The sequence below is a fragment of the Triticum aestivum genome, chromosome 4B, assembly GCF_018294505.1.
Source record: "Triticum aestivum cultivar Chinese Spring chromosome 4B, IWGSC CS RefSeq v2.1, whole genome shotgun sequence".
NCBI lineage: Eukaryota > Viridiplantae > Streptophyta > Magnoliopsida > Poales > Poaceae > Triticum > Triticum aestivum.
Window position 1 is genome coordinate 437,299,160 of NC_057804.1, and position 17,133 is coordinate 437,316,292.

General features: G+C 45.0%; 2 protein-coding genes across 8 annotated transcripts; one reads left to right on the forward strand and one right to left on the reverse strand.

The window, feature by feature from the left end:
• Positions 1-1,528: 1,528 nt before the first annotated feature.
• LOC123092585 (serine/threonine-protein phosphatase 7 long form homolog) lies at positions 1,529-5,910 on the reverse strand. Of its 6 annotated transcripts, none has more exons than XM_044514382.1 (9): positions 5,704-5,845; positions 5,380-5,536; positions 4,837-4,903; positions 4,060-4,666; positions 3,724-3,981; positions 3,360-3,580; positions 2,972-3,284; positions 2,259-2,360; positions 1,529-1,924 (listed from the first exon to the last, which is right to left on the reverse strand). In XM_044514382.1, exons 4-9 carry the CDS (start codon positions 4,450-4,452, stop codon positions 1,646-1,648), a joined length of 1,566 nt encoding a protein of 521 aa, XP_044370317.1. In that variant the 5' UTR covers positions 4,453-4,666; positions 4,837-4,903; positions 5,380-5,536; positions 5,704-5,845; the 3' UTR covers positions 1,529-1,645. The 6 variants fall into 6 exon arrangements, 5 of the variants coding, with proteins under 5 accessions (XP_044370317.1, XP_044370316.1, XP_044370319.1 ...); XR_006444748.1 differs by lacking the exon at positions 4,837-4,903 and adding an exon at positions 2,435-2,903 and having other exon boundaries at positions 1,735-1,924; positions 5,704-5,859; XM_044514381.1 differs by lacking the exon at positions 4,837-4,903 and having other exon boundaries at positions 5,704-5,910.
• Positions 5,911-6,564: 654 nt separating this feature from the next.
• Positions 6,565-9,003, forward strand: LOC123092586 (uncharacterized). Of its 2 annotated transcripts, none has more exons than XM_044514386.1 (2): positions 6,565-8,411; positions 8,609-9,003. In XM_044514386.1, the coding sequence occupies exons 1-2, from the start codon at positions 7,202-7,204 to the stop codon at positions 8,650-8,652; spliced, it is 1,254 nt and encodes a 417-aa protein (XP_044370321.1). In that variant the 5' UTR covers positions 6,565-7,201; the 3' UTR covers positions 8,653-9,003. The 2 variants fall into 2 exon arrangements, with proteins under 2 accessions (XP_044370321.1, XP_044370322.1); XM_044514387.1 differs by having other exon boundaries at positions 6,565-8,288.
• Positions 9,004-17,133: the final 8,130 nt, after the last annotated feature.

The following is a 17,133-nucleotide window of genomic DNA, read 5'->3' on the forward strand; positions in this document are numbered from 1 at the left end:
TCACTGCCCTGCAGAACTTGTACAAACACTCAATGGCAGTGGACTCGGCCATGCGTAGATAGTCATCCTGTGTATCACTGAGAACTCTGTATGCAAGCATCCTCACAGCGAGTGTGCACTTCTGGAGAGGAAAATCCTACCATGCCGGTGCAATCCTTCTTGCAAATGAAGTAGCTGTCGAACTCCCGGATGGAATGCACAGTCTTAAGGAAGAGCTTCCGGTTCATCTTGAAACGGCGCCGAAATATTGTCTCGTCGTGCAATGGATCATCGGCGTAGAGTATGCAGTAGCCCTCCATCCGCTGCCTCGCCTTGCTCTTGCGGCGCCCTGGCGCCAAGCCACCTCGCTGCGACTTTGCATTCCGCGTGAACAGGCTGGCCAGAGAGGCGAGGATCATCAAGTGCTCTTCATCGTCGGCGGCGGCCTCGGCTTCCTCTTCCATCAGAGTTGCGGACATCTCCTCGTCGTCGGAGTCCATGGTTGAACATGAAATCGCCGAACACCTCGCGGGCGTGGTGCGCGGAAAGCTGCCTGCGACGCCGAGCCGACGCGAAAGCTCGACCAGCAAGGAGGTGGAGGTTGGCGTAGCGAAGGCTTTCCTTTCTAGCGGCGGAGCTGCACTTTCTAGCGACGGGTTCACCGCGAAGGGCAGAGGTGGTGGTGCCAGCAACGACGAAGGGGAAAGTGGCACTCTATCGTGCGCACGGGGAGGGGGGGGTCTGGGGCTGGCTCGCAGACAGAGCTGGCCTTTTCGCTTTCGCCAGCGCTTCCGTGCGCCTCCCAGCGTGCTGGATTCGGCGGATGTATTTTCGGTCCAATCTGACGAAAATTGGGTCCCTGGGGCCGGCTGGGAGGATTTCGCTTCGCCGGCGGAAAAAAAGGCTCATGGGAAAGGGCTACACCATTGGATCCCCTCTTTTTGTGTGTGTGCGTGTGGCTTTAAAGTCGTATATTGTGCGCAGATCGTGCATGAAAGTACTGCTCGTTCACGTGTTGTCGTAGCCTGAATACTGAATCTATTTTTACTGGAGTACTGCTCGTACTCGTGTGGTGGACTTGACCTGCCGAGCTGAAGGGTAGTAGTACAACTTTTTTGCTTGCACGGGACGTATACTGGCTGGAGTAAGCTCGAAATGAACGCCCTAGCAAGGGCAAAATCACTGTTTTGACCCTTTTGAAAAAGTTAAGCAGGATTTGACCCCACAACGAAAGTATTTCACGAATCTGACATTTTTTGATCGCGCCTGCAACGGGGCGCTATGCACTACACTATAGCGCCGGACTCATGGCGCCATGAGGCAGCCAACGTGGCACGGTCTGTCGACCATAGCGCCACCAACAAGGGCGTTGTACTTCATATCATAGCGCCACAAGCGGAGGCGCTATGGTTCATACCATAGTGCCCTCATAAAGGGCGCTATGCCCTGATTCAGGCCATAGCACCACACGCATACTTAAGCTCTTTCATGATTCATGACCGGGCGCTATGCTTGGCAGGAAGTTGATAAGTTTACAAGAATTTCACGGTTACGAAAACTTCACAGCAAGTCTACAATTACGACAAGTTCACATCAAGTCCACAATTACAACAAGTTTACAAATAGAAGCTAACTAAAGTGACAACTTCAATAGTTCACAAATACATTACTTCTTCCCCCTCGCCTGCCTCACAACCTTCTTCGTCCCCGGCTCCACCCCGACCCTCTTCAACCTCCTCAGAACCTTCTTCGGTGCCGGCTCCTCCTCGTCCTCAAACTCGTTCTCGGACTCAACAACGGTCCTCTTTTGTTTCTTGTTCCATGCCTCCGGTGTATAACGGTTGAAGGTCTTCCTAGGCTTTAAGTTGAAGTGACGCCGCTCAATAGGCTGACTAGGCTGAGGTGCATCATCCATAAACCCCCTCAGGGTCATCTCGGCGGCCGCCTGAAAAATAAGGAATGTGTTTGAGTGGAATTGCATCCAGCAAGAAATTCAACATTTTGTTTGAGTAAAGATAAATCATAAAGTAACATATAGCTTGTTTCTGGAACACAATTCACAAAATACGAATCATAGCATCAACTTTGAAACATGCAACAAGCAATGTTCAGTTCATAACTCCACATGGTAATTAGCAATACATGTGGACTCTAGAACTACACTTATACATATATACGGGTGCACACATGATGATGGGAACATTCGTGTATGCAATCACAGCATGATGAATATTTTATATGCAAGAATTAAAAAATATATGGTAACACAGATTTCATACCTCCTCTTCAGAAGAAGTGGACCTCGACTGGGTGGGCATGTCGGCCTCGACAGTACGGCAACCAAGAAGATGAGCTAAGGAACGTAGCCGAGTAGCGCTACACTGTGACATTGCGAAATAGAGATTTTATTGGATTTGAACACAGAACATGTAAACAAAAAGCTCTCACAACATACCTTAACAAACTCTCTAAGGGCATTCTCAGAATCCCTGCCCTGAGGTTGTGCGAGTGCTTGGCCGGCTTCACTAATCTGGCGCGAGATCTCAGTACTTACTTACGAAGCCTTTGATCCCAAACAAGTTGGGGTAGGCTAGATATGAAACCCTTTCACGAGGACTTCCCAGGAGGTCACCCATCCTAGTACTACTCTCGCGCAAATGGGTTTCATACCCAAAAGACTGGCTAGTTTTTACGTTGGCTCGCCAAGCCTATCACAACCCTTAGATATGAAACTCTTTCACAAGGACTTCCCAGGAGGTCACCCATCCTAGTACTACTCTCGCTCAAATCGGTTTCATACCTATGGGACTGGCTAGTTTTTACGTTGGCTCGCCAAGCCTATCACAACCCTCCTCCTTTACCCGGGCTTGGGACCGGCTATGCCTAGAAGACATAGGCGGAGTTTGGCGCGAGATCTCAGTGCGCTATGAAAACAAACATGTCAACAAGAGAGCTCTAGTTATGTTGATACGTCGAAAGGGGCAAAACTTACAATAAAGTTGATCACAGGAGCGAATCCGGTTTGTCTGCCCTCTCTGATGAGCCTGTTGTACTCAAGGTTGGCAGTCCCTTCAAAACCTGTGGGCGCCTCCAATATGCCCTCCTCATAAGCAGGTGGGCATAACTCCACACGGGACTCGCTAAGAAACCAACGAAGATATTTGTCAAATGCAGCTTCATCGTACTCTTGGAGATGTACTTGTCGGTTATCATTAGCCACCCTCACGACGTAATTCCATTTCTTGATGAACTTGTCATGATATGACTCCCAGTTCTTGATCTTCTTCTGTTTCATTTTGTCCAAGCTTCATATTGACAATGACAAGTATTAGTAGCCTGAAATAGTATTACAATGCTAAAGACAGAAGATGCACTCTCACCCGTGAAGCGCGACATCCGTGTCCTTCCATTTCGGCGGTGTATCCTGAAATAATCCAAATTGGGTCATCACACGCTGTGGAAGGTGGAACTCGACTGCATATAAGCATATCAATGGGCACCGCATCAGCCAAAGATGTGATTCCTCCGTGCACTTCGGGTTCAACTGGAAATCACAGATGAAAGCAAAATTGTCCCGCGCTCCATATGGCTGCCATGTCACCTACAAAATAGAACAAGCAGGGAGACAATAGAAAAAATTGGAGCTAATGATAGGCATCTACTGTTAACATTTATGACAATGATGCAACATTAAAAAAACTCAGACAAACTGGGAAATTTCAATATTAACATGACAATTATTACCTGCTCGGAGGTTAGCGTGTCAAACTCATTGGTGTACTCCCTGTACATCCTGTTTGGGTCACCAGTGAACTCCGAAACCTTGTCCCACTTGTACGCCCATGTAGGCTTCCGTAGCGGGTTGTCATGATCATCCCAGGCGTCGTAACCAATCACTCTCGGTCGTCCAACTGAGAAGTGTTCCCACATCCAAACCGAAAGTAGGACCAACGGACCACCAATACTAGCTTCATCTTTGCGCCTACAACACGCCTCATCCAACTGCACAGAGGCACAAGCAGTATGATTAGAGAATGTCTGGAGGTGTAATATCATGAAAAAATATTTACAAGTGATTACCTGACGGTACAAGTAGGCAAGTGCCGCCGAACCCCGGCTCTGTTTACTATCCCAACCAGATAATGCCTTCAGCCACATCCACGGAGCGGTCCTGCCACCACCGTCAGCAAACAGAGTCCTCGAGATCACATACCACAAGTATGCGCGTGCATATTGTTGCACCGTCTCCTCGCTAGCATCATCAGGGCACTGGCTAAAATGTTCTACAATCCAAACATAAGTCGCGCCGGCGGGGACTCTGTTTTTAGTCGGGTCTTCCGGCACCGCAGGAACCGCACCGATAAGCTCAAACATCCTAGCGCGCCAACCAGCAGCACCAGTGCTAAAACAAACAGGAACTCCCTCGATGGGAAGTGCCAGGATCATCGAAACATCCTGGAGAGTAACAGTCATCTCCCCAGTCCGGAGGTGAAAACTATGAGTCTCCGGCCTCCAGCGGTCAACAAGCGCGGTGATCGGCACAAGGGTTCATGCTTGGCGTCAACCGAGTGACAAGCTGGATGAACGGAAGGAGTCCCGGCCTCTCAATGTACTGTGTGTACCGCTCATCATATCTCATCTTATTGGATGAAGCCTCATGAGGCCTCAGGCGCAGGGGACAAAAGACCTGCAAAAATACAAGTTAGAACATTATAGATCCATGTAAACTAAGAATACAAACTAGAATAAATCAGTGACAAAATATTCAACTGTCCTGACAAATTCATTTGAACACTCCAATTGGCAGTAACATCAATGGACTAACAAGTATGAACTAGCATTATCAATATGTATTACATGTCTCTCATCCGCCATAAGCCGCCCACGGTGACCCTTATCATAATGCTCACTGAGAAGTGTCATCCTAGATATTTGAAAAAAAGAATCATAACTTTAATCATTCAGAACATACAAGGCAAAGGTGCATAATAAAATGCTGTCGATGTTAGCCAATTGTCATAGTAGCACCAATCTGTGTCTTGAGAAACAGCAAAGCTGCATTTAGCTAATTAGACTACTCTTTCAGCGGGTGTGCTTAAATACACCGCTACTAGCTAATCAGATCATAGCTAATGCAGTCATGCTAGGAATATTAATCCTTGTTTTAATTTTCAAGAGCCGCCCAAAATGTGTAAGCTATGAATGTTAGTATAAACTGACACAGCAAGGAAGCCTTCGCTTCAATGTGCCTGATCAGCCAAGTTTGATTTTTGATTTAGATAGAACCATGGAGCCCCTAATTGATTTCAGAAGATACGTTGGGAATATAGCGTGCTGGTTGCATACCAAGAAAATCCATTGTTTATACTAGCATAAAGTGAAAACTATGGGACAAAAAACCTGTTATTACGCAGCAGTACCCCAATATCTTTGTTTCATTCAGCAGACCCGCCAGTGAAGATGCCGAAGAGGGTCCTGATGGGCAGCAATGGCCGTGGACATCTACACCCCTGCTTTTGGCATCCTTCCTACCGCGTGAGCCATGCTCGAAGTGTTCCTAATCAGAGAAACAGTAAAGTAGTCTAGAATGCTTACTCAATACAATCACAATAATCCATACAAAACTGTAACATGATGATGAACTAGGGTTTCACCTAAACATGCAAAAATAGGGCCGATGTGATGATTTTGTCGGATGAAATTGAGGGGGTCGGAGGGGAATACCTTTAGGGATGGATGGGCGATGAAATCCACGAAAAAAAGCTTAAGCTCCAGCCGATTTTGAGTGAAGATTTGACAAGGGGAGAGAGGGGCGCCGCCGCCGCTGTCTCTGTTCGACTGCCCTCTGTTCGAGCGTGGCGTGGTGGGCCGGCTGCGGCTGCAAGGCAACGAGGCATAGCGCCTCAGGCCCAGGCGCTATTTGGGCCGTATAGCGCCTCCAGGCCCGGCGTTATGATACCCAGCTCTGGGCCCGACGGCAGGGGCGGAGCCAGGATTTGAGTATGAGGGGGGCGAATAAGATAATACTAGCTAAAGAGGGGGAAAGTTCAATATGGACTGACCTAATGCGGTGTTGTCCATGTCCATGTTACGTTTGTATTAACACCGTTATTTCATGCAACACGAGCAAATCGAACGGTGCATAGCAGGTAGCACAAAAAATGCCCGCTCCTTGTGTCCTGTCCGTATTTTCCCCATGGTGCAATTTCCGATGCAACATTGAGATATCAAGTCATAACAATATATGGACAATTGAAAGTACTATATTTCTCCTAGATTAAATTTAGATCTATGGCTGTCAATAAGATCAAACCAAATTAAAAGATATGTTGTATAGTAGATTATTCTCTGCACTTTATATCCAAGTAAAATAGTATAAATTCACTAGTGGACTATAATCTGTAGGAAAAAATTTCTAGTGAGCTGTAATCCAGAAAACAACATCAAACCTAATTGAGAAAGGCAAATCTAGCCAGAAATTAATCCATTGCATGTTTATGCAAATATACTTGTTAGTGTATGACTATATTTACCTAGTTTCTTAGGGACTAAAATGTAAAATGTACACATACTATAGATGTATACAGAGAGAGGGACCGAAGAGAAGGGTCCAGAAATTTCCCCAAATCCTCTCCATGGTTCTTCCAATCCCTAAAACTATTCTCTCAAATCTTGCTTGATTTTCAAGATGGCATCGGAGCAGGTTGAAATCCACTGCGTTTCTTCTGTGATTTGAGGTTGGCGGTGCTGTGTTGCCGTCCAGATTCGCCAGCTTGACTACGGTGGCTAGGCGGTAAGCTTTGAATCATCAAGTCGCCCCTGTGTTAGTTGATAAGAAAACGAGAAGCTAGTGATGTCTTGCCGCATCTAGCCGCACTGCCGCCGGTATACAAATTTGTTAATCTGCAGGCGAGCTTCTTGCTGTCATCCGCCAATATACGGCCACTGCCTCCTCTGCATCTGACCATCTGTATGAGAAGGTGATAATAGCACCTGTGATTCCCTTTGGATTATTGCGATTAGTACTGACTGACTGTGAGCTCGTCAAGTCAAGCTTATCTTTGCTTGGTGGCCGGATTAAAATATTCTGCTTGTGTTGCATGTGTGCATCTGAGAGCAACTCATACTAATACATCTACTTGCCATTGTGTACGAGTGTGTTGCTGGTGGAGTGCTAAAACAAGTCCTGTGTGACTGGGTGTTTGTTTTGTCGTGGTGAACTATGGCATATCCAAGCAAGGATAAAGCAGGGGATTCTAGTGTGGATAAGCTATATGAAATTTTCAGCAAAATGTTTGAGCAGCAGCAACAACTCAGAGTGGTTCCTGAAGGAATCAAATATGCACTTGAGCCTAATCCAGTAAAGCTGGCTGGACCGGGCAATTACATCAGCTGGGCACGACATGCCCAGTTAATCCTGAGTTCTCATGGTTATGATGACTTGCTTAGTGCTGATGAAGGAAAACAACTAAGTGACACTAGTGCAAAACAGGTTAATGACAGAGTGTTGGTCTGGTTATTAGGAAGCATGGAACCACCAATTCGAGAACAAGTTGAGACTATGACTACTGTATCTGAAGTATGGGCAGCTTTGGAGAAGCAGTTTGCAGGGAGATCCAATAAAATGCAAGGTAATCGTATTATGCGTGAATTGACAAACCTAAAGCAAGGCGCAAAGTCTGTGACAGAGTATGCTGGTGAGACCAAAAGACTGTACAGAGAACTGCATTATTATCATCCCTTTGAGCCCGTTGACAAACAAGACTTGGCTATTCATCATACCTGGTTTGAGCCATTTGTGAGCAAGCTCTTTCTTGATGGCTTAAATGAGGAATTTGACCTTCGACGCCAACTTATATTCTCAAAAACTGAGTGGCTTAGTCTTGATGATGTTATCTCAAGTGTGATAGAGGAGGAGACTCGGTTGGCTCAGCCTGAGAATGGCCTAAAGTATATAGATGCTCGTGCAGCCTTATCCATGCAAGCTCGACGTGCCCCAAAGTTTGTTGGCAAATCAGATAAAAACAAACTTTTCTGCAACCATTGTAAAAGGACTGGACACATAAAGGATGCATGCTTTGAGCTGCATGGCTTTCCAACTTGGTGGGAAAAAGGAAAGTCTCGACCAGGAGGAGTTCATGGAGCAAACAAAAAACAAGCTAACCTCACTACATCCAAGGGGGAGCTACCAGTGGTCGATGTGCGAGCTCTTGAGGATTTTACTTCCAAGCTTAGACTCTCAGAAGGCTCGTCTACTTCCCAGGATTCCTCTAAAGCTGAATCTAGTTTCTATATCAATTCACACCAAAGTATGAAACCTCACCAGACCCACACTTCTACAACACAATCAAACCCTTGGGTTATTGATACAGGAGCTACTAACCACATGACAGGAGCCTCAAATTTGTTCACTTCTTACACACCTTGTTCAGGTAAGGACAAGGTACGTGTAGCTGATGGATCCATGGCACCTATTGTAGGACATGGATCCGTTAGGTGCACTAAGACATTGTCCTTATCTCCGGTTCTACATGTTCCTAAATTTCCAATCAACCTCTTATCTGTTAGCTATATTACTAAATCCCTTAACTGTAGAGGTTGGTTTGATCCTACCTGTTGTGCTTTTCAGGAGCTAGCGACAGGGAGACTGTTGGGGACTGGGACCGTGCATGATGGACTCTACTATCTTGATGAAGGAAGTGATGAAGTTGCTTTTGCATCATGCTTGTCTCCTAGCCAAGAACTGCTACTCCATCATCGCAAGCTTGGCCATCTATCTTTTGCTGCATTATTATGTATTTACCCCTCTCTTTTCAAGTTGTGTCCCAAGGAGCTCCTTGTATGTGATGCTTGTGAGTTAGCTAAACATACAAGGGGTTCCTATCCTAGTATAGGTTTAAGAAGTGCCAAACCATTTGAAATGATTCACTCGGATGTTTGGGGACCCTGTGAGGTTCGTTCCATTTTTGGGCACCGATGGTTTGTGACTTTTATTGATTGCTTTAGTCATTACACTTGGCTTTATCTCTTGAAGCATAAGAGTGATGTGTTCTTGGTTTTTAAGGATTTATGTGCTCTCATTAAAAATCAACATGGGGCAACTATTAAAACCTTGCGTTCAGACAATGGTACTGAATATATCAACAACGAGTTTGGACATTTCCTTGCCTCAAATGGCATTGAACATCAAACTACATGTGTTGATACTCCGGAACAAAATGGTGTTGCAGAGCGTAAAAATAGACATTTGCTTGAGGTTGCACGCTCACTTATGTTTACAATGAATGTGCCTAAATTTCTTTGGGGGGAAGCAATAAAAACCGCAGCATATTTGATAAACCATATGCCTCTTCGGGTTCTTGGTCACAAGACTCCCGCTGAGTGTCTCTTGAATTCTAATGACTTTGTAGTTCCTCCAAAGGTCTTTGGGTGTGTGTGCTTTGTGCATGATTATAGGAACTCTGTTGGAAAATTAGATCCCCGTGCTCTCAAATGTGTTTTCATGGGTTATTCCCCCTCTCAAAAGGGTTATAGATGTTGGTGCCCTTCAGAGCGCCGGTTTTTTGTGAGCATGGATGTGACGTTCCGTGAGCATGAACCATATTATGGCTCAACACGTGACACTGGCATTGCATTATCCCCACGTGAAGTGCAACAAGAAGGGGAGAGTAGTAATGTAGACTCTCCATTAAGCCCCATTCTTGTTTCCACTTCAAGTGGTTTACCCATTCTAGATAATGCTCAAAATCAGGGGGAGGAGACAAATAATGATGGGTGCAATAATGGTTCTGGTCATGGAGACACAGAAAATGCAATAGAAAATTCTTCATTTCCTTCACAAGACGGTGAGCTTCACATGCATGAGGACCCAGGTACTAACACTAACCCATGTAGTTCCGCCACTCCTATTAGCACCGCGGGGCAGAGTGAGAATCAATTATCTACCCTTGCTCCTGAAAATAATCTACCGATTGCTTTGCGAAAACCTACTAGAAATCGAAACATTCCAGGACACCTCAAAGATTATAAACATGATATTGCCAATTTCATTTCCTATGAATATTGTAATCCACCCTTCAAAAGCTTTATTGCCTCTTTAGACTCTGTGTCCATACCATTGGAAAATAGCTATAGAGGATCCAAAATGGAAGGAAGCAATGTTTGATGAGATGGAAGTATACATGCATATACCTCCTGGGTTTGAGTCCAGTCAAACCGGTGGAAAGGTGTTGCGCCTACGTCGTTCTCTATACGGCTTAAAGCAGTCACCACGAGCTTGGTTTGACCGGTTCAGACAATCCATGCTGAAAAGGGGCTATGTTCAAAGCAATGCTGACCATACACTATTCTACAAGCATAGTAATAGCAAGGTTGCAATACTGATAGTGTATGTCGATGACATTGTGATTACCAGAGATGATTCCACTGAAGTTGCAAATCTGAAGCATCATCTTGCACAGGAATTTGAAGTGAAGGACTTGGGAAAACTGAGATATTTTCTTGGTATAGAGGTCTCACGGGGGTCAAAGGGCATTTTTCTCTCACAACGGAAATATATCTTGGATTTGCTCAAGGAAACAGGTATGCTTGGTTGTCGACCTGCAGCTACACCTATTGAGCAAAATCATCGTTTAAGTAGTGATGCAGGTACACTCGTGGATCGAGAGCGCTATCAGAGACTTGTTGGAAGGTTAATATATTTATCTCATACCCGTCCAGATATTGCTTTTGCTGTGAGTGTAGTTAGCCAGTATATGCATGACCCAAAATCAGCTCATATGGAAGCTGTAAACAGGATCCTAAGGTATCTTAAAGGGTGCCCAGGAAGAGGCCTTTTATATACCAGACAAGGAGACTTACAAGTTGAGTGCTATACTGACGCTGATTGGGCTGGTTCTCTAGATGACCGACGCTCAACATCTGGTTATTGTGCATTTGTAGGAGGAAACCTAGTTTCTTGGCGAAGTAAAAAGCAAGGTGTAGTGGCTCGATCTACTGCAGAGGCTGAGTTTAGATCTATGGCTCACGGCATATGTGAGTTACTATGGATACATATCCTCCTAGCAGAGCTGCGGCTGTACAGGTGCAAGCATCTGATGTTGTACTGTGACAACAAAGCTGCCATTGACATTGCAAATAATCCTGTTCAGCATGATCGAACCAAGCACATAGAAATTGATCGTCATTTTATTAAGGAGAAGCTTGATAGAGGGATAGTTTGGCTACCGTATGTAACCTCAGCTAGTCAGGTAGCAGATGTCCTTACAAAAGGACTCCCCGAAAAAACATTCTCCATGTTTTGTAGCAAGATGGGTTTGTATGATGTATTTGCCCCATCTTGAGGGGGAGTGTTGGTGTATGACTATATTTACCTAGTTCCTTAGGGACTAAAATGTAAAATGTACACATACTATAGATGTATACAGAGAGAGGGACCGAAGAGAAGGGTCCAGAAATTTCCCCAAATCCTCTCCATGGTTCTTCCAATCCCTAAAACTATTCTCTCAAATCTTGCTTGATTTTCAAGAATACTAATCAACCAGACCAATATAGATATGGTTCGTATAAATCATACTAGTTGAATGTAATCCACGTAAAACACTAGTATACCTTCAAGATTGAGGAGCAGATGCAGATATCCAAGGACTTGGCAGTTGGAACAAAGGCATAATCCATGGCTGGCAACAGCATGACGACTGCGGCAAGCCGCAAGCAGCCAGCAGGCACGCAATGGAGCAGTCCGTAGATCGATTCTAGGCGATGACGGCGCAAGCAGCCAGCAAGCACGCAATGGAGCAGTCGGTAGATATATTCTAGGCGACGACGGCGGCTAGGTCTTTTCTCTACTACTTTAAAAAAACGTAGTGTTCCTCTCCCGTTTTACGTCCACCCCTTCGTCCATCCCCTCGCACCTCTGCAGCGATTTTCTTTCTTCCCGGGCTCCTCCCGATCAATCTTTGAGAATAATTTGGCAATCAATCTCTTATTTGGTAATGCATATGCAATTAATTTAGGGTAATCACGGGTAGTAATTAATTTTCCTTATCCGCATCGCTCGCGCACCAGCACAGCGAGAAATCACCATTATTGCCGCAGAAATTTCCTGTTCCCCTTCCCAAAACTCTTGGGACGTCCTCCCTACTTCCATTCCATCTACCCATACAGTTGAAAGCCAGCCAATTTCTCCTCTCTTTCCATCCAGATCATGATCCCCCTCTTCCCATCTCCCCTCCTCCTCTTCTCACCATTGTCCCACACCGCTGCTTTGGGGCACCATCCGTCGCCGCAGCAGCGAGCGCCACGCCCTCTGCAGATGTCGGGCCAGCTGCTGACGTTTCTCAGGCCACATACTACTACGGCCGCGGTGCAGGTATCCGTTGGTTGCAGGTCAGGGCCCTCTAGATCGGGAACCAATAGTACTGGATGGATGTGAACTACGCTTACAATTGCTTGCGCACCGGCAAGGCAGCAAGGTATGCATGTGCCTCATCCTCTCCCACGGATTTTAAAATGTCATTTTTTATAACAAGTTGATGCAGTGTAGCAGGAACATCATATTTTATAGACACAGTCTGATCTATGTGCCTTGTCCAGTTTTTCCTTAGGAAACCATTCGTTCTGCGATCAAGAGCATACAATGTTGAACAATTATTAGTACTATGTATATATAACTTTGCAGTTTTGTTCCAGAATGTGTCCTGAACGCACTTCCAAGTTCCCGACCATCATCTCATATAGCCTCCTCCAATCAGATGGATAGCAGTGCAACTTCATCCAAGAATTGTCGTATTTGTTGACCGTTGAATACCCAAGACTAATGCACGTACAAGAAGCATGCAAACCCTGTAAGCAAACATATTTGATCACATAGTTTTTTTGTAAATTCAGATCATACTATTTATTGATCTCTAAGCTCTATAATAATGTTATCCTTATTCTATTTTTTGTGCAGACATAGGATGACAAAGAAATGATATCCAGGATATATTGTGTACTAACGTTTATAGAATTACATGTCCGTGCAGGAGGAGGTTATAAGAGAGATAGGCTAGGCCGTGATGACCAAGCTCATCGCCTTGGTATTGATCATGTTCATCGTGAAATAGATGGACACCATGTTCATCAAAGCCATTGGCGAAAAGGGGAAGTAGCAACAAGGATGAGTCGCTAGGAGCATCCTAAGTTCTGTTTTTCATGTTAGGTTTTGCTTCTCCCATTGCAGCGCACGGGCATATTTGCTAGTCGTTGTATATATGCCCATATAATAGCGTCCGTGAGAACTTTCAGATTTTTTTTTTTTTTTGAGGGAAGTGAGAACTTTCAGATTTTCATAATACCACGGTGGCCTCATCCAATGGCCTGAACATGGGCTGGCTTCGTGGGCTTCGATACATTAGGATTGGGCTTAATGAAGTGATTAATAACTAGCAAATAGGCCCGTGCGTTGCCACGGGAGAAAAATAAATCAGATTATGCAAATTATGCAAGGATGAGATACAGACTTTTAAAATATCACTTCATAAAGTACATCAAAATCATGTCATGATGAGATAAGAGACTTTTAAAAAGTCATTTCAAAAACTGAAAATGTGATGGTCTCATGACGACTTTATTTCCTAAGGCGTCACAACAAAATGTTTTTTGGCTGAGCAAACTGTATTGATAGATCCTGCCTAAGGTAGAATGATGAATGATGTGTCTCGACTTTAGCTAGCGTCGTGGTGTTTTTCATGACCTGTAAAACTATAGTACCACAATAAACATAGATATGTATGGAAGTAAATTAGACATTTAGTCATTTCATATAGCTTACAAAAACTAACCCATTGAAAAATGTGTCATTTTTTTGGGGATCAACATTGTAAAGAACACATAAATCCTTTTTTTACCCGGTGTGCGATGAACTAAATAAAATAATAAAATAACTTCTCCGGATCTATGGTTTGTTTTGTTCGTTATTTACATATCTGTTTCAATGGATCTGTTTGAATTTTTTTGATCCTTTTCTAAAATTTCATGGTCATTTTCTCCAGTTCCCAAAAGCGTGTTGAATACACAAGCATTTTCTAAGAATCATGAACATTATTTTATTTCATGAACATATTTTTAGAAATCGAGAATTTCTTTATGACATGCAAACAATTTTCTAAAAATTGCGAACATTTTGATTTCCCGACCATTTTCTGAATTCACAGAAATTTTATGATTTCTCAAAAAAAAGCAAAACTCACAATCTTTTAAAATTTTGAAATCCCGAATTAATTTAAAGACGAGAAAACAAAATCGGATATGAGAAAAAAAAGGCAAAAAAGAAATAAAAAACAGGAGTTTTTTAAATCAAGAACATTTTATGCTTTCGAGAACATTTTTGAATTCACCAATGTTTTATTTCTTAACAAAATTCGCAACCTTTTGAATTTTTGAAAATCCCTAATAATTAATGTATAGAAGGAAAATCACAAAACAAAAATGAGAAACGAACAAGCAAATTGCAAACTGAAAAAAAAAACAGACGCCTAGGCCGGCCCATTAACGCGGGGGAGGGTTCGCAAAAAACAGAGAAAATGTGATGGAGCCTGGGATCGAACACAGGTCTCTTACCTGGAGGATTAAAGCATTAGCCACCGCGCTACACCTTCCGTTTGGTTACATGAGGATATCACTTAATAAGAACCAAATCCAGCGCAACTTTGAGAAAAACTGAACCGTTTTGTTTACTTATGGGTGGCATGGTGGGTAATTTGTATCAACTTCAGGGGTAATTCTAATGACGTACGACCAGAAGCACTATTTGCTTTAATAGTATATATATATATATATATATATATATATATATATATATATATATATATATATATATATATAGGGGAAGATTAACAACACGGACATTAGCACGTTACGTATACCAGTGCAGAGTTGGGGGTGCGAACGCTTGGGGGGGTCTAGGCCCCTGCTCCCCCCCCCTGTCTCCGCCCCTGCCCGACGGTGCCACGCTGGCAGCCTGTCACACCCTAGCTAGTTATGCATTAGAGTGTTGCATCATGTTTACTTTTTCATCAGAAACTTGAAATGGGGATGACAGAACCCCCAGTCCCCTCTGAAACCAACTAGGGTTACTAAAATAATTTTTCAATGAACCTGAAATGCCCTTCTAAAATGCCCATCATTTTTGTCTTGGTTCAGAACCTCTGCCAAAAGTGGTGCACATTTTCCTAGGCCATCCTAGGGTTTTTGAATTAAATCATAAATATTGGAATTTGGGCATTTAAAATAATATAAAATATTTAAATGCTCAAATATCTCCAAACTAAAATGTTTCATGTTGGAAATAATCCAACTATGGACCAGGAGCAATTTGGTGATTTTTGAAGTTGTCTAGGTATTTTATTAAATTCAACAAAGTTGCAGATATATTAAATAAAATACAGAAACAGAAAAAGAAGGGAAAAACTTACCTGGCGCCACCGCAGGCCCACCAGCCAGCCCACCTGGCCGGCCCAGCCCGGCCACCGCTCCAGCGAGCTGCTTGGCTCGCCAGGCAGGCAGCCAAGGTGCTCGGCGGCGGCACCGCAGCTCGCCACGCAGCTGCTCGCCGCCTCGCCGCCTCCCTCGCCCGGCTAACGCCGTGAACCGGCCTCCCTCTCTCCCCCGAACCCCCCAGACACCCCCTCTCCTCTCCAGCTCCTCCCCCTCGCACGCCCCAGCCATGGCCGACGCCACCGTCGCCGCACCACCGTCGTAGCCGTGTTCCCCGTCGTCTCCACGCCGCGCCACCCTGTCCAGAAGCTCCGCCGTCCTCTACTCCTTCGAGCTAACCGAGCCCCGAGCGCTCGCGTGCCTCGAAGCCGCCGCACCGACCTCGCCCGAGCTCGCCGTCGCCGGAGATCCCTTTCAACGCCGTCGCTGCCTCAGCTCGTCCCCGACCCTGCCGGTGGCCTCTACGGGAGCGCTGTGAGCCTAGCTACTCCCCCGACCCTCTCTCTCTCATTCCCGAGCCGTGTAGCCACCGCACGAGGATCACACGCCCGCACCGTCGCGGACCTCGTCGCCGACGTGTTTCCGGCCACACTCCGGCCACAAGATGGTGTCCATCTTACTCACCGAGTTCCGCAGCACCTAGCCAGCCACTCCCCGAGCCTCACCGACCCCTCTAGCGCCAAGTTCACCTTCGGCCGAACCCCGGTGGCCGCCAAAGTCGTCGCCGGCGCCAACTCCGGCCACCCCGACCCCAACGGGCTCCGCCAAGAGCTGCGGGTTGTCCTCAGCTCCACTCCGGTGGCCTCCGCGGTCCATTTGGTGGCCGAAATGGCCAAAACCACTCCCGCCGCCGCGTCGGGCTCGCCGGCGACTAAACGCCGGCAGCCGACTTTGACTTTGACCACGGGTGGGCCCTGGTTGACTCCCCTGAGTCAATGACAGGTGGGGCCCAGCCCTGTTAATTAAACAGGATTAGTTTTAATTAAGTTTTAATTAAAATAATCACCCTGACATGCGGGACCCACTGTCAGGTTTGACCCAGACCTGTTCCGTTGACCTGCTGACGTCACACTGACGTCAGGCTGACGCAGTAATTGATTTTCTGGATTTAAATTAAATCAGGAAATTCCAGAATATTATTTAAACTTCAAAAATTCATAACTTTTATTCTGTAACTCCAAATTGGACAAATTATATATGAAAAATGATCAGAAAAATCCAATCTATCCATCTGTACTATTTTCATGCATGATCAAACAAGTTAAATTGATGTTTTAAGCAGAACAAGAAAAGGCACTTTAAAAGGCCATATTTGAATTTGGAATTTGAATCTTTGATTCAAATTTGTTCAAACCCTTCTGGCTTTAGTTGCATTAGCCCAACACACTCATATTGCCATGTTTCATGCATGCATCATATTGTTGCACATTGTTTGGTGATGCTTGTGTATCGATGTCCTTTGCGACAGGTTCTGTCCCCGAGGAGTACCGCGATTACCCTAACGAAGAACCGTATCCGTGCATCGAACCATCAGGCAAGCAACCAACCATTTGATCATATCGATACAATCCCATGTTCTCGCTCCTGCTCTCCTTTACTGCATTAAGACAACGCGTTTCAAACTGCTGTGTGCTACGGTAGTTGAACCCATTTCCTCTGCATGACCTGTCATTGCCA

Bases quoted from the DNA above. Each gene is read 5' to 3' on its own strand.
- LOC123092585 (XM_044514381.1), bottom strand. From the start codon at position 4,452: ATGACTGTTACTCTCCAGGATGTTTCGATGATCCTGGCACTTCCCATC. The intron at 3,982-4,059 runs GTAATCACTTGT...GCCTCTGTGCAG, and splicing joins TTGCCTACTTGTACCGTCAG to TTGGATGAGGCGTGTTGTAG. The intron at 1,925-2,258 runs GTATGAAATCTG...CTTATTTTTCAG, and splicing joins CCACTTCTTCTGAAGAGGAG to GCGGCCGCCGAGATGACCCT.
- LOC123092586 (XM_044514386.1), top strand. From the start codon at position 7,202: ATGGCATATCCAAGCAAGGATAAAGCAGGGGATTCTAGTGTGGATAAG. The intron at 8,412-8,608 runs GTAAGGACAAGG...TGTGCTTTTCAG, and splicing joins TTCTTACACACCTTGTTCAG to GAGCTAGCGACAGGGAGACT.